The sequence below is a fragment of the Magnolia sinica genome, chromosome 4 (genome assembly GCF_029962835.1).
Source record: "Magnolia sinica isolate HGM2019 chromosome 4, MsV1, whole genome shotgun sequence".
NCBI lineage: Eukaryota > Viridiplantae > Streptophyta > Magnoliopsida > Magnoliales > Magnoliaceae > Magnolia > Magnolia sinica.
The window spans coordinates 103629689-103651541 of NC_080576.1; the positions used below are offsets into that span (position 1 = coordinate 103629689).

Below are 21853 nucleotides of genomic sequence, written 5' to 3' on the forward strand. Positions count from 1 at the left end.
ATCAAATAATCAAATGAGCATAGTTTTTTTTGTCATGATACCTTTACAATGGAATCCGTGGACAGTCTAATTTGATCCATGTTTTGAGGAAGAGAGAGAGAGAGAATGAGAGAGATGTGAAGAAGTGTAGAGAGGATTGAGAAAGAAGCAATGAGTGAGAGTGGGACGGAGAGAGAGATATGAAGAAGTGTGGAGATGAGGGACGCGGCAACGAGTGGAGTACGTTGGCTTTTTTCTTTTCTTTTCTTTCTTTTTTTTTTTTTTTAAAATTATTATTTAAAATTTGGCTTTTTTCATCATGGTTTGGAGTCTGGTTTTTTCTTTTAGTTTTTTATCTTTTGAGTGATGATGTGGACCAATGAGAAATAGGCAATCAGGAATCCCTGTTTACCAAATACAGTGGATCCAGACTCCTGCTTCCCGAGTCAGTATTCGAATCTCATCCATTTTAGCCGTCCATTTTTCTACTTCCAAAGAAAAAGAATGTGGGTCGTTGAAGTGGTAGTTATTGGATACTCTGGCAGAGCATAACGCTTGATATGCATGGATCCATAGCTGTACACGTGGCATGTATTAACAAATAAAACAGACCTAACTATGGGGACGGCGATTTCTTGCAAAAGCCTTTCGCAGGAAGTTCCTGCTCAAGGATGCTGGGTGGGGCTCCCGAAGATGTTTGTAAGAAATCCACACAGTCCATCTGTTTTGAATACAAATTTTAAGAAATTAGACAAAAATAGAAGTGGATCAAAAGCTAAAATGGATCACACGAGAGGAGAATTTGGGGAAAGAAATTCCTACCGTTGAAACCTTCATGGATCCACCTTGATGTTTATATGCCATCCAAACCGTTTATAAGGTCATTACCACTGGGATGAAGTGAAACTTCAAATAAAAAAATAAAAATAAAAATTACTGACACAAATATTTTAAGGATCCAAGAATGTTTCAACGATTCACACCCACCATTTCCTCTCATGTGACTCAATTAAGTTTTGGATACTCATTATTTTTAGTCGAATGTTCTAAAATGATCTATCAAATAGGATGAACGGGGTGGATTCCTCACAAACATTTCGGTGGACCCCACCCAGCATCCTTGCGCGGGAACTTCCTGCAAAAGGCATCTGCAGGAAATCCCCGTCCTAAGTATGATCTACCTCGTTGCTACCTCATATTGTCAAAATCTTATTGGTCGAACAATCCTAGCCTCTGGATCTTGGACACTAATTCGCTGGGATATGACCGTTTGGAGTTTTCATTTGCAACCTTTCAATAAATGTCAATGTCCGCCAAGCCGATTGTCGAACAATTGCGTCCTGCCCCGGCCTGGATGCAAGGCGGTCCAGGCAGGGGCACACCGTGATGTGTGGGTTTTATCTGGGTCGTTCATCCAATTTTTCAGATCATTAGAAAATAGCAAAAAAATAGCCAGATCCAAGGCTCAAGTGGACCACACCACAGGAAGCAGTAGTGATAATAACACCCGTTAAAGCCTACCCAAGTCAGGACCGGTTCCATCCAGGCAGGAGTATCATCCTTCAGTCTTTGCCAGAGTATAAAAGTTTTTCTCACGTGGTGAGCTATCTCTCCACGCTATATGGGCCAGGGTGCGCTATTTAGGGACCGCCTATCTAGTGGGCCCAACCGTGTACAGAGAATGGTTCAAGTTACACATAGAACAAATGATCCTAGCCATTTCATAATACCCTTTAAAGCAACGGTCGAAAACAGACGTAGTTGAAAGGTAAGATGTGATGGCTAGAATTGTCTGATAGGTGTGATCATCCATGGTAGGGCCCACGTATATCCCAATAGATGCATGTATATATAAAATACAGAGATTCACCCCCACCGCATTCTCTCCTACTGTCTTTTACTCGGGCGTTGTTGTTTCGCCTGCCACTAGTGAGGGACTCGGATTCGGTAGTGACCCCTACGGTACCGAGACGGTACAGGTTGGTGAAAAAGCTCCGTAGGCCCATATGATGTATGCCTTTTATCCACACCGTCCATCCATTTTTTTCAAATCATCTTATCCCGTGATCCCAAAAATGAGACAGATCCAAATATCAGGCACACCACACCATAGGAAACAGTGGTGATTGAAGTTTCACCATTAAAAACCTTGGGGCCACAAAAGTTCCTGATCAAGCTGATATTTGTATTTTTGCTTCATCTAGGTCTGTGTGACGTGGGCCTAGACTCAATCACTGTTGTTTCCTGTGGTGTAGTCCACTAGAGAATTGGATCTAATGGACTTTGTGGAGAAGACATACATCATAGTGGGCCACAAATCTTTTCCGGCACTGACCAGTACCGAGCTCAGTACTGGAGAGGTCACTACTGAAGTCGAGTCCACTGGTGGTCCTTTAAATCATGGACAAATCTGTTTCAGGCTATAACCAGATTTTTTATTCCAGCGAGTGGGCCCATCGATAATCCAAACCATTGGTCTTTTGTATCCCACTGGGGATAGACCATGGCTAAAAAAAGGTCCGGCCCATTGGAACATCCTAGCCATGAATATTAGAACTCTTTTTTTTATCAGCCGTTAATTGTGAACCATTACCGTATTTTTTACCGGATTGGCTGGTGTACCCTGATTTCAGGTTCCTATTCACGCTGCGCCAATGGGGGCACAAGGACCAACTCTAGTGGATTTGTTTAATACAATGAGCAGATTGTAGTCGCTTAGTCAATCACAGCTGGCACAGATGTAGCTCAATCCAAACCTTCCATGTTCTGGGCTTATGGATTGACCATGAGGCTCCCCAGATGGTCACCATCAAATTTACCGCTAAAATAGAAAGGTAAACTACTCAAATTTAAAATTCAATCAATCAACAGTTAGAATTCTCCAATTAATCTATCAAACTATAGTAGTAGGGTCGATCAAATTTGAAACATTAAAACATTCATCCACTTGAAAACATACTCTATAACAAATCATGAAAAGATAAACCAAATCAAATTATCTAAAATAATTCATTCAAATCGGACTACAAGAGGCAAAACAATATCATCGTCGTGTCCTTGTCAATTATTATGCATCCCAATCACGCTGGATTCACTCCAGATTCATTGACGTCGTGGCTCTCACATATCAGAGAGACGTTGATAACTGCGTTCCGAATACATATATCGACATCATGCAGGAATGCAACTCCTGCACGATTAAACTACGTAATGTGGATATCACCAGATCTGACTCATCTGACCCTGCAAAACAATATCATCCTGACATCCCAAATGCAATTCATGTCGAGTTTATTGTTTACCACGATAGTCGTAAACATAAGAGGAGTGTGTAAGTTCCAAATCTATAAAAGCTTTGTTGCCGATGAATAGTCGACTCATACAATCTTCAATGTGAACTTTCAAGTAGATGGCGTCAAACACCCTTACATTATTTATCACAGACATCTTAAAAGACAAGTTCTCTAGATTAAAAGCTATTTTTACGTCAAGATAAAAATACATAAATTCTATACTTAAACTACGTAATGTGGATATCACCAGATCTAACTCATCTGACCCTATAACCACCAAGTTGCTGAGTGTAAGACTCTCCAAAATTGGGCAAGCCACGACCAACTTATCCAAATCTAACGCTGAAATGGTGAGAGACATCAAGGACACGGTATTCAGACGTTCAAAAAAATTCATGGATGTCACGTTTGGAGAATAAAAGGCTAAAGTCAATGATTCGTTTTTCATTCTCCAAACGTGACATCCATTAATATTTTTAAACGTCTGCATACCGTGTCCTTGATGTCTCTCACCATTTCAGCATTAGATTTGGATAAGTTGGTCGTGGCTTGCCCAATTTTGGAGAGTCTTATACTCAGCAACTTGGTGGTTACAAGGTCAGATGAGTCAGATCTGGTGATATCCACACTACGTAGTTTAAGTATAGAATTTATGTCTTTCCATCTTGACATAAAAATAGCTTTTAATCTAGAGAACTTCTTTTAAGATGTCTGTGATAAATAATGTCAGGGTGTTTGACGCCATCAACTTGAAAGTTCACATTGAAAATTGTATGGGTCAACTATTCATCGGCAACAAAGCTTTTATAGATTTGGAACTTACGCACTCTTCTTATATTTACGACTGTCGTGGTAAACAATAAACTCGACATGAATTGCATTTGGGATGTCGGGATGATATTGTTTTGCAGGGTAGTTACAGGGTCAGATGAGTCAGATCTGGTGATATCCACATTACGTAGTTTAATCGTGCAGGAGTTGCATTCCTGCATGATGTCGATATGTGTATTCCGAACGCAGTTATCAACGTCTCTCTGATATGTGAGACCCACGACGTTAATGAATCTGGAGTGAATCCAGCGTGATTGGGATGCATAATAATTGACAAGGACACTAACCCCATAGTTTGATGCACGAGTTGATCTATGTGCATTTCTAGTTGATGGGGAGGAAGCAAATTGTAACCTACCCAGTTGAAGCAAATGAAGTGAAGGGAAGTGATGGTAGGGAGGGCATGTAGCCATGCCCGATAAGTAACACACGCACTTACCACATCATGTGCTTCTTCCAATCGGCTTAGTATTGATTGAATTATTTCCATTGGAAAATCCTCCATACCTGAAAAGATATTAAACCAATGCAAAGCAATCAACGGTCAGGAAATAAATCGTATGCTGTGTAAATAGAAGTCGAATCAATTTAATAGCAAAATAAACCTTCTTCTTTGCACTTACCACATCATGTGCTTCTTCCAATCGGCTTAGTATTGATTGAATTATTTCCATTGGAAAATCCTCCATACCTGAAAAGACATTGAACCAATGCAAAGTAATCAACGGTCAGGAAATAAATCGTATGCTGCGTAAATAGAAGTCGAATCAATTTAATAGCAAAATAAACCTTCTAAACTTAATAATAAAATTCTACCATCAAATGTGTACTAACAAGCTAACTCAAAAAAAATATATATAAATAAATAAATTCTACCATCAAATTATATTTCCATGCAATCCAAACATATCTACTTCAAAAGAAGAAGGGGGGAAAAAAAGGAAGAACAGATGCAAATTCACCCAAAATTTGACAATATTTAGACTCAATTACAACAATAAGGGAGTGAAACCCCTGTTAGCAAGATCAAGCACCAAGGGATTAGATCTGCCACTGATTGAGAGGGATTTCTCTGAGCCAACATTCATGATCACCCTTTTAATTTCCTACTTAGTGAGCTCTTTTCCAGCAACTTGTCATCCTTGAAAGATAGAGATTAAAAAACAATCCTGTTAAGGGTAGTTCTAAGGACGCTATTCCCCAAATAAATCTTTTTGTAGAATTTCATCATTTCTTCCTTGATCTCATCTCTATCTTCCAGAGAAATTCCATTAACAGTCAGCTTGGAGATAACATCTCTCCTTTCTGACCATTCACTAGCCTGTGTAAGAAGTTGGTGTTTTTTTTAAACACTTGAAGCCACACAAGCCTTGGACCTTTGATTCAAAGCAATTTCTTCACACAGGGATAGCTCACATAGGTCTTTCAACTGGTTAAGCCAGGAAGCCCCGTCTTCAAGAGTCGGGCGGAGATAGCAAGTATGGATTATTCAATGGTGTCCTCCTGTCTTCCCGATTCTGCTACTTCCATTACTGTATTTCACTTGTCTAGTTTAGATTTTAATACTATAGCTTCTTCATCATCCTGAATCTTGCCCACCCTCGAACCTGATAGCTCTTCCACCAGTCCACCATTCTTGTAAGTACTAATTCGTAACCATTTATTTTCGGATCTAAATGGCTAAGGAGCCCTCCTTGAATCCTCTATCCGAAAGAAGATAGGCCAGTGGTCTAAAGCAGGCTTTAGGAGGGTTCCTTGCCTGGAGAAAGGAAGCTTTTTGTCCCATTCATCGTCAATAAAAAATCTGTCCAGTTTGCACAAGACTGGACTGCTTTTTTTCTTTTCTTTTCTTTTCTTTCTGACCAAGGTATTCCATAATCACCATTTACACCGTCTGATTGTAGGCCATGGTCTTCTATATCTAGTTCAGTTTCTTAGTTCCCATATATTAACATCATACATCTTCGATGTCGTCTCCTTGGGAGCCATGTTAGCTGACACAACTTGAAGTTCTGACACGACCTCAAGTTTAAAAATTAGTCAAAGCTAGTTCATGATCAAGTCAATCCAATCTGGACATGATGGGTCTCCTGAATTAGAGACTTGATGCGATCCTCAGATGCAAGCATCTAGTTAAGCCTAAACATAATAACCAGCATACATATTGAACACTCATGCTCCCAACCTTGCTACAGTGGTCATGGACATTTAGGGTACCAAGATCCATGCAATTCTCCCTTGGACAGTGTTTGTTGTGACCAAATTCATCTCCCCCCCAGGACAACTGGAGAAATCCCTTGTTGTAACCCATAAAATCATAAACATGTAAAGTTTCTCACACATTAATTATGGCATCCATTGTATATATTAAATGTGGGTGGTCATTTGGATTCATTGTTAGTGTTGTGTGCCTTGAAAAGCCAATGTACTGAGCTTAACCGTTGAATTGATGATCTTGTCCATAAATCATGATGACTATGGGTCATGTGCAGACATGTAAATTAATTCCATAACTAATATGAAGATATATCTCGTGGAAATACATGTAATTGTGTTTGTGTGTGTATGTATGTTTTATACTCCTATGAAGCATTGCATGTCTCTTTTAAGTTAATACACACACACACACATGTTGTGTAAGTTAGTTAAGTTCTCTCTCTACTTCCTCTTCCTCTTGGAGATTTATTCTCCAATCAACTTCTACTTGGTATCAGAGCGGTTTGTGGATCAAATTGCAGCCTACAAAAAGTGGAGCCCATGGTACAGATAAGTAGTTCTTTTGAAGAGAGAGAGAGAGAGATCACCTCTCCTCATCCATGCATCCACACATAACATGCGGGGTCCATTGTTGTGGGGATGAATCTCAGTGCGTTGTTGTAGCCTTGCTCTAGGGTTAGGCATGTTGACACATCTATTCTCCTCATTCGGGATAGATTTGAGAGAGAACATTCTCAATTAATGGTATGACATTAGAAATCTACATGTTTTAAATGACGGTGATCTACAGGTAATTTTAGATCCAGAATTCTCAGAATTCTCTTTTTCTATAAAAACTTGACAATATCTTAATGGAGATCCTTAGGCCTAACATATTAAATTTGGACCTTTTGAAAATTTTCATTTTCTACTACATTTGAAAACTCTAACAAAAGTGGTATCAGAACAGTCCCTTTTGTAGATATTTATCAATTTATATGTTTTATAAAGCCTATGACTATGTTTGTTTTGCACTTTGAATGACCAAATTATAGGAACCTTAATGAGGAGCGTCCTTTCCAAATTTGATTCTTACATTGTGGCCCATCTAAAGACTACAATTGTCTGATTTTTTAAGCCATAGATCTAAGCATTATTTCCAACCCTTTTTAGAGAACGCAAGTCGTGTATTATATTTTGTACTTCTCCTTTATTTCTTTTTGGGTGTATGCATAAGCATAATGTTGTGTGCTCTTGCGGAGTATGTATATAATAGAAGATGTGTTAGGGCTTGCTTGAAGCCCTAACACACAACACAAGCCTCTCTCTCTCTCTCTCTCTCTCTCTCTCTCTCTCTGCTCTACTCTTTCCTCCTATTTTCTTTTCCCTTTTTCCTCCTTTCACACCCTAAATCCATCCCAAACAACTAGAAGAAGACAAGGCGTCGCTACTCTTAGCATCGCTTTAATGCAGGCGCATCTCCACACTAGGGTGAGGTGGCCCACGAGGTGGGGTCTGTGAGATGCAGAATGGCCACGGGATGGGGCCCACGGTGGGACCTGTGAGATGTGAGGTAGCCCATAGGGAGGTCTCGATCGGTTTGCCTGGGAGGACCTAGATAAAGGGAAATTTCGGTGCTTCCCCAACAACTCTGGAGCTTTTGGTGTATTGGCCGGTACTCCCTGCTTCAAGTGGTATCAGAGAAGAAGACTAGTGTTCGAGTCTCCTTACCGGTGTGCGGTGGATGATGTAAGTGCATCTCCACATTGGAGTGGGGTGGCCCACAAGTGGGGTCTGTGAGATGCAGAATGGCCATGAGGTGGGGCCCACTATGGGGCCTGTGAGATGTGAGGTAGCCCATGGGGAGGTCTCGGTCGGTTTGCCTGGAAGGGCCTGGATAAAGGGATATTTCGGTGCTTCCCCAACAACTATGGAGCTTTTGGTGTGTTGGTCAATACTCCCTGTATCATGCTTCCCTCCTCTTATGATCACCTTGTCACAACCCTACTTTATGGGAAGGAGACTAAAAACAGAGGAAGTTACTGTAGTGCTTTTGTCAAACAAGATGAGAGGAAGAAACTCAACGGTGAGGAATCCTAGGCAAAAGGGCTAGTGGCGAAAGGAAATCAAGGGCATTGGAGACCAAACGAGAAATATGGAACAGACAAGATGACATCTAGATTGATATCAAGGCCAAATGATGGTTGTTACTACTGTAAATAGAAGATACATTTTAAAAGAGTCTACTAAAAACGTCAGAAAGACATGGAAGACAAGAAGAAGGAGAAGTTCAAATAGCAATGATGGGGACATGTTCTCGTTCTCCTCAAGTACGAGTTATCTTGTTGATGCTTGGATTTCAAATTCTGGTTGTTCGTATCATATGTGCCCTAATAGGGATTGGTTTGAAACACATAAATCTTACAACTATTGTACTGTTCTAATGGGTAATTATGTTGCATGTAAGGCCATTAGAATAGAGACAATACAAATAAAGATGTTTGATGGAGTTGTAAGGACCTCGGGTGATGTCATGCATGTCCCTGAATTAAAAATAAAAATAAAAATCCGATATCCCTGGGCACATTAGATTTGAGTGGTTGCACATACATGGTAATAGGTGGAGTTATAAAACTTACTAGTATTAATGAAGGGATAGAAAGTGGGAAATCTGTACAAATTGACAAGGAGCATAGTTATAGGTGGAGCTGTTGTTACTTCTCTTGCAGAATCCCATACATACTATTCAAATATGTGGCATATGCAATTAAGGCATATGAGTGAGCGTGGCATGATAGAACTTCACAAAAGAAAATTGTTGAAGGAGGTAAAATCATACAAAGTGGATAACTGCAAATATTGCGTATATGGAAAATAATGTAGGAGTCTGGTTTAAGACTGAGTCTCATAAGAGCAATGAAGTTCTGAACTATATTCATTCCGATGTCTGGGGGCCTATGACAATACCTTCAAAAGGTGGAGCTTGCTATTTTGTGAACTTTATTGATGATTATTCAAGAAAGGTTTGGGTCTACTTCACGAAGCATTAGTATGAGGTTTTCACCGAATTCAAGCAACGGAAGGTAGAGTAAAAAAAGAAGAAGAAATATGATGTAGGGAGAGAAGAGAGAAGGGGCGAAGAGAAATGGCCAGGGCAACAATTGTTGTGTTGTAGTTAGTCAAAAGACCAACACACACACACACACACATTATTTGGAAGGAAATGTTGCAGTGCTCCATAAGAGTACATGACAACCATACGCACACAAAATTATACATAATTCCTTACATCCCCTTAAGCTGGAGCAAGTATATTGATCAAGATCAGCTTGGAATACAAAAAAAGAAAATAATGGTGGTAAGCATGGATTATCACTCCCCCTCAAACACAACGTGGCAGGATATAGACTATAACTTGAACTTCCTCCATCCATTGAACATTCTCTTCAAGTACATGGCCACAACTAAACTCGACAAACATCAAGTCACAACTTGTCATCCACATGAAAAATTCACTCACAAACAAGTGCAACTTTCATAATAAATGAGCGTAGGTCACGTGCAACACTTGAGAGAATACACACAATAGCGAGTGAAGACTTGTGTGCATCATGAGCAACACAAAGTGAGTGAACCACACTCACAACTAACAACATGGCCAGATAAAGGAAGGGAAGATAAAGTGAGAAAGAAAGATCCACGATTTGTAAAGAGACTCCCATGTGAAGTTGAGTGACGCTTTTCATCAAACACTTTATGTGTGCAGGATACTTCTAGGCATGGTACAAGCAATCCCCGCAACATGATATTACACAAGATCGCCATAACATATATAAAAGAAGGGAATAAAGAAATCCCAACAAAGGATCCGAAAATAAGGGGCCGGCGACACACGCTCCTCATGAAACACGCCATAACATCAAGGTATTCAAAATCGGTTACGTAACAGTTGTAACGGCTATTACGTAACGGTAACTGTCATAACCGTTACGCGTTATGGGGTCAAAACGGCCGTAACGGGCCCGTAATAGTCCTGTAATAGTTTTTTTCAAAAAAAAAAAAAAAGAAAAAAAAAGGGCCATAACGGCCGTTGCAGCTTGTATCATAATAGCAATGGTGGTGGCCGTTACGGCCACCATGCATCTAACCCTTGTGGAAGATTTGCTCAAAAGTCCTTAAGAAAAACAACATGGTAGAAAGAAAAAAATCTGGACATTTCCAAATTTGTTTCCATTTTTCTTGAAACACCACAAAACTACAAAATATGGAGAAAAATCTCCATTATTCATTTAGTTTCCTGATCTACCATATCTTAGCTTTCCGCTCCAAAAGAGCTGTCGGCTGCACACTGCTGACGTCATCAGTATGTACAGACAACATCAGTAGTGGGCCCCACTTCCATAGGTTTTGATCGGGTCCTAGATCGCACTCTGTAATACCAAGTAGAAAAATAAAGAAGAAGAAATATGATGTCCGGAGAGGAGAGAAAGGGGAGGAGGAGAAACATTTAGGGCAACAAGTGGTGTTGTAGTTAGTCAAAAGATCAACACACACACACACACACACACACACACACACACATTACTTGGAAGGAAATGTTACAGTACTCCACAAGAGTACATGACAACCATACACACGCACATACAAAATTACACATACTTCCATAGGTAGAAGTAGAAAAGCAGACGGGGAAGCAGATAAAATGTCTTATGTCAGACAATAGGACGGAATATAGGGAGAAGGAATTCATTGAATTATGCAAGAATGAAGGAATCACTCAACATTTCACCACTCTAGGAACCCCACAACAAAATGGGGTTGCAGAACGTATGAACATGACTCTTTTAAAGAGGGCTAGGAGCATGAGGTTACATGTAAGGTTGTCAAAGAGCTTTTGGGCTGAAGTTGTAAATAAGGCATGTTTTATAGTTAACAGGTCACCATCCACACCATTTGACTTCAAGGTTGTAAAGGAGGTTTGGACAGGGAAGAAAGTTGATTACAACTTAGGGTGTCTTGCTTATGTTCACGTGCAAAGTGGACAACGATCAAAACTAGACCCAAAGTCAAGAAAATGCATATTTCTCAGGTATGAGAAAAGAGTGAAAGGCTTCAAGCTATGAGATCTGGTTGAACAAAAAATAGTCATTAGTAGGTATGTCGTGGTTGATGAATCCTAGGTGGTGAAAGCCAATAAGGAAGATGAAGAAAAGTTGCAGAATGGTAATAGTAACAGACAGTTAGTGCAGGTGGAGCTAGATAAGTTAGAAATTGAAAAAGAAAATCTTCAACAAGAAAGGTTATTTAGCGGGACAATCAAGAACAAACTCAAAAAAGCATAGCTAAATGCAAAGGAAAATGGACCACTAAAGCCCCAGTGAGGTATGGTTTTAAAGATATGGTTTCTTTTGCTCTGATAACTGGTAGTGGAGACCCATCTTCTTTTTAGGATGCCATCTCGGAAGAGGATGGTGATATGGATGATGACCATGGTAGAAGAGATGGAGTCACTTCCCAAGAACAAAACTTGAGAGTTAGTTGAGAGAGAGAGAGAGAGAGAGAGAGAGAGAGAGAGAGACTTATTACGAAGGTTAACATAATAATAATAAATACTTAGATAATGCTGAAATGTATTGACATCTGCTTCTTAAGAAACAACTATAGATGAATTTTCTTTAAAAATAAAGAAAATACTGCAAAAAAGAAACAGACATGGAAGAAAGGAAGAAAGCCAAAGCTAAAAACCAAGCTTAGCCATCAGTTAGGAGTGAGGCCTCATGGTCAACCATTCCTAGTATTTAATCTCCTCTTCAATCATAAAGTCAGCTCCCCGTAATAAAGAAAAGGTCATGTTGCATAGCATTCGCCTTGGTTTTCTATTCACCTAAGACTATTACTTCAGAACATTGATTTGTTGTTTCAATTATATGAATGATGATTTCCTCAGAAAATTCATGCTTCAAATTGTAAGAAACATATTTCCTATTTCTTTCTTTCAAAGATAGGACAAATTTCTATTTATCTCCTCTATACGTGGGGGGTCACCATTTTACCACAAAAAAAAAAATAATAATAATAAAAAATAAAAAATAAAAAAAATGAAAACCATCAAATATTTTGTTTCTTAATAATGTTAAAATCAACATTTTGAAACTCACCCGAGTCCTACGCAACTCATCTTAGGTGACTCAAACTTGGTCTGACCCAGTCCAGTTTAACCATCAGAGTCAGAATTGAAAATTGGGGGTGATTCTGCTTAACTTGGCCAAGTCACCTTCACTTGGCGAGTCATGACTTAGCTCAAGACCAAACGAGTCAGTCCAAGTCGTTGAGTCTTAAAACCATGCTTAAGATTATAGCATATTCATTATACAATATGTATTTCTATAAATATAATTTAATACAACTATGCACAGGAACACACATATATAGTACATATTCATGCAACTAAGGCATTGCGAGAAGGAATCCCAAAAGCATTTAAGAGTACTGCTTATCAAGATGCATCAAGGGAATACGATGCAAGAATATGGCATTTCAGCCTTTAGTATTAGATTTTTTTTTTTTATTTGTGTGTGTCTGCACTGACTATGAGAAATTAAAATAATACCCACTGCTTAAGAAATCTCTGGCACAATAAAATTAATTCATTGTGGTTGTTTAAAAGCTTCAGAGGTGTATGACTCTAAGGCACATCTCAAAGCAAAAATCTCACAGAGCACATGCGTTACTCACAAAGCATGTCTCAACAGTCCAGGTGTGTGCCCCCTCAAGTAATGTTCAAGAAGCAACATGAGTTTGGATCATTTTATCCTTTTTTATTATTATTATAGAAGTTTATCCTTTCTTTTCTCAACTTCTTTCCATCACTGGCCCTTAGATTATTTAGTGTCGTTATGATAAGTTCAAGTAGGAGGTATTGAAACATAAAATAGAACTTGTAGATATTCATTTGAAATCATCATAATTGATACATACACTCCAGTGAAACACTGAAGCAAAGGCAATAGTAGAAGTCAAATACAGATAATGTAGGACCACGCATGCATTCAAAGACCCTCTCACATGAACAATGTCAAATGGAGAACCACGATTTTATATGAATACGACATTTTTTTTTTTTGGCAACTAATAATTTCATAAAAGGAAACAAGGTGTGTGTCGAGTAAATGGAAGAGACTCCCCTATATTGAGGGACCAATACAAGAATTTCTCACCAACGAATTGGTCGATGAGAGTGGCTCTAGGAGTTCTAAACTAATCAAGTAATAATTAGTTAATTTTGCTTTTGGTAAAGTGCTCGAAATGTTTTGAATCATCACCTCCTTTGAGAAGCATATCAGCCCAGCCACTGTTAGCCTCTTTGGGCAAGACTGGTTGCAATTCCAGTAGGAGGTCTCCAATGTGCACCCACACGTGCTACTTATGGGATTCACAGAATTTCTCACCACACAAGCAACTAATCAAGTAAGAATTAGTTACCTCTCTCTCTCTCTCTCTCTCTCTCTCTCTCTCTCTCTTAAAGCTTAATGTGAAAGCCAATAGTCAGATTGTAATCACATATCAACATGAAATAAAAGAAAGGCCTAAATAGTTAATCTCAATTTAAACAAGAATGAGAAAAATGTGTGTGTGTGTGGAGGGGGGGAGAAGAGAAGAGAGTATACAAGGATGTGTAAAGTGATATGATATTTACCAAGGCTCTCTTGCATAGCTTTTGTAAGGTCAGCTTCGAATCTTTCCTCATCGATTTGAGAAGGGTTGTTCTCATGGTGTTCGTTCTCAAATAAGGTTTGGGAATGTCCATCACTGGCAAGGTTCTGACTATGAGCTTGCCTTTCACTTGGTGAAAGACTATCCTCTGAAATTCCTTGGTCTGTTGCACCTGAAAAGACAGAGGATATGAAACACATTTTAGACAAAAGCATCCATATTAATGCAAAAACACCAAGCCTAAGCTTGAGCATTGGATCTGTAATCTTCCGAGGTTCTAACAAAGATAATATAGGACCATGCATGCAATTAAGGATTTTCTCACATGAGCAATATCAAATGGAGAACCACAAATTTATACCAATAAAAGATTTTTTTTAATGACAACTAATAATTTTATAAAAGTAAACAAGATGCATCAAGGAAATAAGGAAAGTCCCCTATACAGGGAGGCCCCACAAAGATCAATTCCATGGATGTGTAAAGTGATGTGATATTTACCAAGGCTCTCTTATATAGCTTTTGTAAGTTCAGCTTGGAATCTTTCCTCGTCATGCTCCTCTGTAGAGAGATGTCCCAGTGCCTTTGTTTCATTATCTAGATGTGGATCAACTAATTTTCAAAGTATATGATCATCATGTTAATTCCATGTTTCAGAAGCATTTCAAACTCTTACAACTGATTGAGGCAAGTAAACAAAAGCACAACAATTCAGCCATGCTGTAGCCAACATGAAAATAATCCTTACCCCATAGATGAGTTTGCTTCTTGAAGCAACCTTCAATTTGAGAAAGGCTGGCTTCATTTTCTTTCTCAGATAAGGTTTGAGAATGTTCATCACTGGTAGGGTTTTGACTATGAGCTTGCCTTCCACTCAGTGAAAGACCATCCTCCGAAATTCCTTGGTTTGATGGGCCTGAAAAGATAGCATATGATAGATATTCCAGACAAAAGCATCCATCTTAACGCTGGGCCTGTTTGGGAGCCTGTATTTGAAACCCCCTGTATTTGAAACCCCCTGGATTTGAAATCCTCATATTGTGTTTGGCACCCTGGATTGGGAATCAACTTTAATCCAAAAGTAGCTATGAATAATATATATACAGGGGTTTGAATTTAATTACTTAATCAACTTTAATATCTCTAATTAGTGCGTATGTAATGTTTGACACAATGGTTGTAATAAGCCTGCTGAAATATATGTTTTGCCTGAAAATGATGAAATTTCAAGTCTCGGATGGGCCACAAGCACAAGATCAAGTTTGAGTGACTAACCAACGATTTTTAGTCATTGATTTACATGGACAATGTTTGGACGGTGCTGGTCATCATATTAAAGTAATTATAGTGATGCAATTGATAATCTAATTGTTTTTGGATATCATTAGTGGGTCATGTGCCCAATAGAATAATTGTACGGTGACACATGTGTTACACATGCAACTATTGAAAGGATTTTAGGTGTAATCCAAGCTCTCACCTTGGATTTCAAACCCCCTCTTTGAGGGGATTTGAAACCCCCGGTTACTTTATGCTGCCAAACAACCAGGGGATTTGAAATCCCCTCAAATCCCCCCTAATCCATGGTGCCAAACGACCCCTAAAGAAATCATATTAATGCACAAACACAAAACAAAAGCTTGTCGTCTTAGAAGATTTACCAGGGACTGCAGTCCTCTCAACAGATCCTGCATGCAAGCCCACTGAAGAACCCTCAGATTTGTCTGCGAGGCGTTTCTGTTTAGCCTCATTTTCTATTCGAATTTGATACTCAAGCTTTTCTGCAAGCTTTCTTTCAGCTGCTTCAAGCTCCTCTTCTAGTTCTTTCAGTTCATCAACACTTTCAGTGGCTGCAAACACCGACACTCTCTGATGAACATCAGTTGCATCAACCAAGGTACTGCTGCAAGGTACAAATAGTGAATTGGGGCGGCAGATAAACTTCCACCTTGTTTCAAGCACGTATGTGGCAAATAAAATAATTACAAGTTTATTTCCAATTCACTATAATTACAACAAATCAAACAGGTTCTTATATTTTATTTTTTATTTTTTTAACATGGTGTCACCCACTTGATGATTGGATTGGCATGATTCTTTCGGTTTTGTAAGCCAAACATGGCACACACCCAATTAACAGTTTGGATGACATATACAAAGCACAGGGAGCACACTTCTGCTGGACACCCACCCAGTACATACGCACCCTCCGATTTTAAGGCATGGACTCAAAACTCAGGCCAATGCATGACTTAGATGGACCATACATTGGGAATCGGTAAGAGTAGATGCCCAACCATTAAAACCTTCCGGATTGTTTGTGGCCCCACCTAGATGTGTTTCAGACATCTGTCCATCCCATGTGTGTTTCACAAGGGCCACACAAAATTACAGGCCATTCCAAAAGTCAGGTGGGCCCAACAAACGGATTTTAGATGTCTTAGGTATGATTTCACACGGTTCCAGATGGTGTAGCCGACCTGATTCTCTTATTCGTCCGATGTTTGGGAGATCCCGTAACTAGGAGGGGACCAATCAGATGCACAGTTCAGATGTCCACGACACATTGAGGTGGACCAAAATGTATGGTCCAACTAGTTGTGTGTGACACTCTCTCTCTCTCTCTCTCTATATATATATAGAACCAGATGAGTTTGAATTTTCAATTCGGTGGTAATTACCGGAGAAATGCGTAATAATTATTTTACCAATATTTATGGCACTATTTCTAGTGCTTGATTTGACCGGCTGCTCTTTAGATAAAAAAGAAGGTCATACAATATTTGTGGGTCCCACCATGATGCATGTTAATCATCCACACCATTCATCCATTATGCCAGCTGAATTTATGGCATGAGCCAAAAAAATGAGGCATATTCAAAGCTCAAGTGGACCAAGCCATGGGAAAAAGGAAATCGAATACTTATTAAAAACATCTTGAGGCCACTATTTCTTTTGGTGTGGGCCACTTGAGTGTGGTATTTTCCTCGTTTTATGTATCATGTCTTAAAATATTGTGGTAAAACAGATGAACAGAATGGATATATAATACACATCACCCTGGGTCCACAAATTTAAGTTAATTCTTTTGAACCAGTTTTCAAGGCAGTAATCCCTTTCATTTTCAACAGGGTGAAATGGTAATAATTACCTATTTACAGGAGTAATTACACAAGCTCTCAAAAATCAAACCACCAAAGATTATTATATACAGAGACTCGAGAGAGACGTACGCTTGTTCTTTAGTTTCCTGATGACTGACAGTCTCTTTGTCACGACCAACGCCCCGAAAAAGATTTTTTTTTTTAAAAAAAAAAACAGATTAGCAGGTATCAAATGAAAGCGGTCCTAATAAAAGAAACGGAACCAGACCCAACACAACTGAAAACCTCTGGATTCTTAGTTCTTCTATAATCCTTTCTTCTTCTTCTGTTTTCTTTGGCTTTGCCTGTATCTGTTTTGAATCATCACCTCCTCTTTTGTTGACATTGCTTTTGGCTTCAAGCTCAAGCTCCAGTAAAAGTGCTTCACTGGCAGCATCAGATTTCTCTTTGGCATCTTTGCGTGCTATATCCTCCAAACGTACCTGCCAAAAGAAGATAACCACCAAAAACATTTAAAACTCGACCTCAATCAGGCAAGTATAGAGGAAGACGGTTAAATCAAATCAATACAGACCCGCACGAACTTCTTCACGAGAAGTAACATAACTTCCCGATAATCAAAGCCGCAGATGACCTCAAGCTCACGTTCCAACTGCTGCATAGCATCAAGCTTCTGCATGATCCTTGCATCAAATCTACTCGTCTGCAGGACAGAAACCTACTACTAAGACCTCACTAAAATGTCATTTCTTCGTTAAAGATTCAAATAGGAAAAAAAAAAAAAAAAAACTAACCTCCAGATCTGAAGACAGCTTTTGTTTTCCGATTACTATTACTAGTCTCTCGTCAACTTGATGCAGGTTGTCCTGAATTCTCAAATCCTCCTTGTTGTTGGACGTAACATCCGAAGCCTGATATTCTTTAAGAACAGTTGAAATAGCATCCCGCCCAATCTCGATGAGAACTGGATCATCTTTTCTTTCCGCAAGCTCTTCCTGCCGCTTCCTCAAGACAGCCTCCCAACTTTGATGAGGTACGTATTCCACAGAGTCCTGTTCCCTTTTCCCAATTTCTTCAAGACAGAGATCTTCAAGATCACTGAAAGCTTCCATATAGCACTGATGCTTAAATTTCTCTTCGCAGAAGCTCTGGTAGAGATCAAACTCCTTCTTTAGCTTTTGAAAAATCTCCATTCCCCGACGGAGTCTGTCTTTCCTCAGATAAACCCATGATAAAAGTTCTACATCAGTCCGAGAAGGGCGAAATACCCCGTATAAAATATTATCCCAGTCTGACCTTCCTCCATCTTCACTGAGAGCAGCATTTCCAGCTTTATTAGAATCAGTCCCAGCTGCCAACAAAAACTCATTCAAAATGAGATGAGTTGAAACGTCACTGAGCGCAATCCGCTCTAGAATATCACTCACCGGAGCGTCTACACCACGGGTATCATCTGCTGAGGTGGTCTTCTCAGAGTCACTGAGCGCAATCGTCACTGAGAGTCTACACCACTTACAGGCTCAACGGTCGGATTTTTAAAAAGAGGGGAAGATGGGGAAACGCACTCTCCTTCTCTGCAATCTCTCGCTCTCCCTCTCTGCAATCTCTCTCCGTCTGCAACGACCGCCCTCCGTCTCTGCAATCTCTCTTTGTCTGAAACCACCGCCCTCCCCCTCTGCAATCTCTCTCTGTCTGCAACGACCACCCTCCCTCTCTGCAATCTCTCTCTGTCTGCAACGACCACCCTCCCTCTCTGCAATCTCTCTCTGTCTGCAACGACCACCCTCCCTCTCTGCAATCTCTCTCTGTCTGCAACGACCACCCTCCCTCTCTGCAATCTCTCTCTCTCTCTCTGTCTGCAACGACCGCCCTCCCTCTCTACTCCTCCCCAAAGCGGTAGGGTTTGATAGCAATGTTTGCTTTTCTGCTTTGAAAACGGGAGTGGATTAGGTGTTACTCGTACTCATTCTCAACTGTGCACGTGCGCACGTATGATACTTCCCACACGTGTCATGGGACTCTAATCCGAACGGTTCATGTGATGAAACATCCCATTAAACCCCTCTAGGGACTAATTTACACTCTGATATAAAACTCCAGTGGGCCACAGAAAAGTGATATGAAAATCAAAAGAGAAAACTGTTTTCTTTTGCCATGGCCCACGAAAGTTCTGTATCAATGTAAAAGTTGAGCCCTGTGCGTTTCATGTGATGCTTAATCACGTGGACCATTCAGATTTTAGACTAACATAGCTTATTATGAGTTCTCAAAAAAATTCTCACAAGAACTCATGTCAACTGCGCGGCTAAGCATTTTGATGGCAGGGGATCGGGTACTAAGGGCCCGTTTGGCCGGGTGGATTGGGAGGGATTGAATGGTACCAGGGTGAAGGCATGGATTTCTAAGTAATGAAGGTGTTGTCAGTGGATTGTCTTGAGATCCATGGGATTGCCCTATCCCTGGATTGCTATATCCAGTATGTTTGGCATACCCGGCCAATCCCGGGATTAAACCTTCCCATCCCTTCCAATCCTTCAAACCAAACATGTCCCAGGCAAATTGAACGGATTAGGGTGGATTGGATGAGATTTAAAGGTAATGATGTTGTTGTCAGTGGATTGCCTTAAGATCCATGGGATTGGGATCAGATCACCGACTCCGTTTGGCACGCCCGGCCAATCCCGGGATGCAACTTCCAATCCCTTCCAATACCATCCAATCCGACTGGCCAAACGGGCCTAAGTAAACTCTGTGGGATCCACTGTGATTTATGTATTTGATAGGAACGGATTGGCTACTCCACCAGACACCACCATTGGCCCGTGGTCGGTGCTCTGTGGGGCTACCATGATGTATGTATATCATCCATGCCGTCCATCTATTTTTATATATCATTTTATGATATAATAAGAAAATTGAATTATATCTCAATCTCAGGTGGACCACATTACGGGAAACAGTGTTGAATTAATTTTGACCATTAAAAACGTTTTGGGGGCCATTAAAGTTTTGGATCAAGTTGATATTTATTTTTTCCCTTCATCTGGGTCTTTATGACCAAATCAACAGATTGGATGTCAAATAAACAGTACAGTGGGCCTTAGGAGGATTTTAATTGTTAATATCCATTCATCATTTTTTGTCTTGTGGTGTGGCCCACCTAAGATTTATATCCCTATAATGTTTTGTATCAAGCCCTAAAATGATCTGAAAAAATGGATTAACGGAATGGATGGAACACGTATATCATGGAGGGGACCACAGAGCACCAACCATCAGCCATGGGGCTGGTGTCGGGGGAGTAGCCAATCCGTTCCCGTATTTGATCCACCCCATCCAACCATTTTAATAATAAACTCTGTGGATGGTTTAAAGTAAGACATGTCCAGTGGTATATATACAATGGTACAATGTACACTCATTAGATGGCTGGTTTGTTTGATGGAGGTTAACGTTATTCATGATCCATTTATAGTGCACCAGAAATATGATCTGGATCAGTAGATGGTAGGTGCACCTACATCGTATGCTACGAACATATTGTGTTGCTGCTGTGGTTTGAGGACAAACTGCCAATTTACCTTTAAAAATTCGTATGTTTTTTTCAAGTAAAAACCAGTACAGAACGAGTGTATACTCATTTTAGAATTATCCGAATCAGAACGGGTGTATACTCATTTTAGGATTATCCAAATCTCATGTGAACCCCACCACGGAAACAGTTGTGGCTAGTTTAATGAACCCATGGGCTGTTTGCCTATTTCTAATGGTGTGGTCCACCTAAGATGGATTCTTTTTATACATTTATTTATTAATATATTAAGGTGGGCCACATATGGATTCTTTTTATGCATTTATTTATTAATATATTATGGTGGGCTGCACAAATCTTATCCTAAAATGCTCCCTTGGATTCTTTTAATGCATTTATTTTTAAATTTTTATTTAATTATTTTCATGCATTTGGATTCTAAAAATTGGACGATAATGATAATTCTGATTTTGTTATATATGGACCATTTATGTTTAATGGTACGTATTTCATCCACTTTTATGGCTCACTTGATAATTAGTTTGGCCTAAGAATTAGCTTAAATATTCATCTTGATGGGCTTAGTAAAATTACATATTTGATCTCATGCATTTTTATATGATCATAACATTTTGAAACAATTTCTTAATCTAAGTTCTGCTCGATGTAAATATACAAATTTTCACATGTAAGTAACTTACAAGTTACCCAAATAGAAAAACTTACTTGTAAGTGACTTACAACTTACATCCAAACAGGTTACGTGTAAGTAACTTTCACCTGTAATTGACTTACATGTAAGTCACTTACAACTTCAAAAAACTTACAGGCATCCAAACAGGCCCTTACAGGCTCAACGGTCGGATTTTTAAAAAGAGGGGTAGAGGGAGAAACGCACCACAGGGGATTGAAGGTTTTGTCTCTCCATCCCAAGCTCTCTCCTCCTCCTCTGCAATCTCTCTCCCCATCCGTCCCTCCTCCGTCTCTGCAATAATCTCTCTCTGCAACTACCGCCTTCCATCTCTTCTCCTCCTAGAATAGTAGGGTTTCATCAACCTTTTTTTTTTCTCTTTGAAAACGGTAGTGGCTTGACGTTACTCAATAAGGCACGCTCACTTATACGCACCTGCGCATATGCGCATTTTTTCCCATGTGTCATGGACCTCTAATCCGAACGGTCCATGTGATGTAGCATCCCATAAAAC

General features: G+C 39.7%; 1 protein-coding gene across 1 annotated transcript; it reads right to left on the reverse strand.

Moving 5' to 3' along the window:
- Positions 1 to 13956: 13956 nt before the first annotated feature.
- Positions 13957 to 18588, reverse strand: LOC131243586 (uncharacterized). The gene is made up of 5 exons (XM_058243052.1): positions 17911 to 18588; positions 17691 to 17819; positions 17246 to 17598; positions 15674 to 15862; positions 13957 to 14184 (listed from the first exon to the last, which is right to left on the reverse strand). The coding sequence occupies exons 1-3, from the start codon at positions 18307 to 18309 to the stop codon at positions 17335 to 17337; spliced, it is 792 nt and encodes a 263-aa protein (XP_058099035.1). The 5' UTR covers positions 18310 to 18588; the 3' UTR covers positions 13957 to 14184; positions 15674 to 15862; positions 17246 to 17334.
- Between the last annotated feature and the right edge of the window lie 3265 nt (positions 18589 to 21853).

Excerpts from the sequence above, each read along its gene's own strand:
- LOC131243586 (XM_058243052.1), bottom strand. The coding sequence starts at position 18,309 with ATGGAGATTTTTCAAAAGCTAAAGAAGGAGTTTGATCTCTACCAGAGC. Across the intron at positions 17,820-17,910 it reads AGCTGTCTTCAGATCTGGAG|ACGAGTAGATTTGATGCAAG; the intron begins GTTAGTTTTTTT and ends TCTGTCCTGCAG. Across the intron at positions 17,599-17,690 it reads TCGTGAAGAAGTTCGTGCGG|GTACGTTTGGAGGATATAGC; the intron begins GTCTGTATTGAT and ends TTCTTTTGGCAG.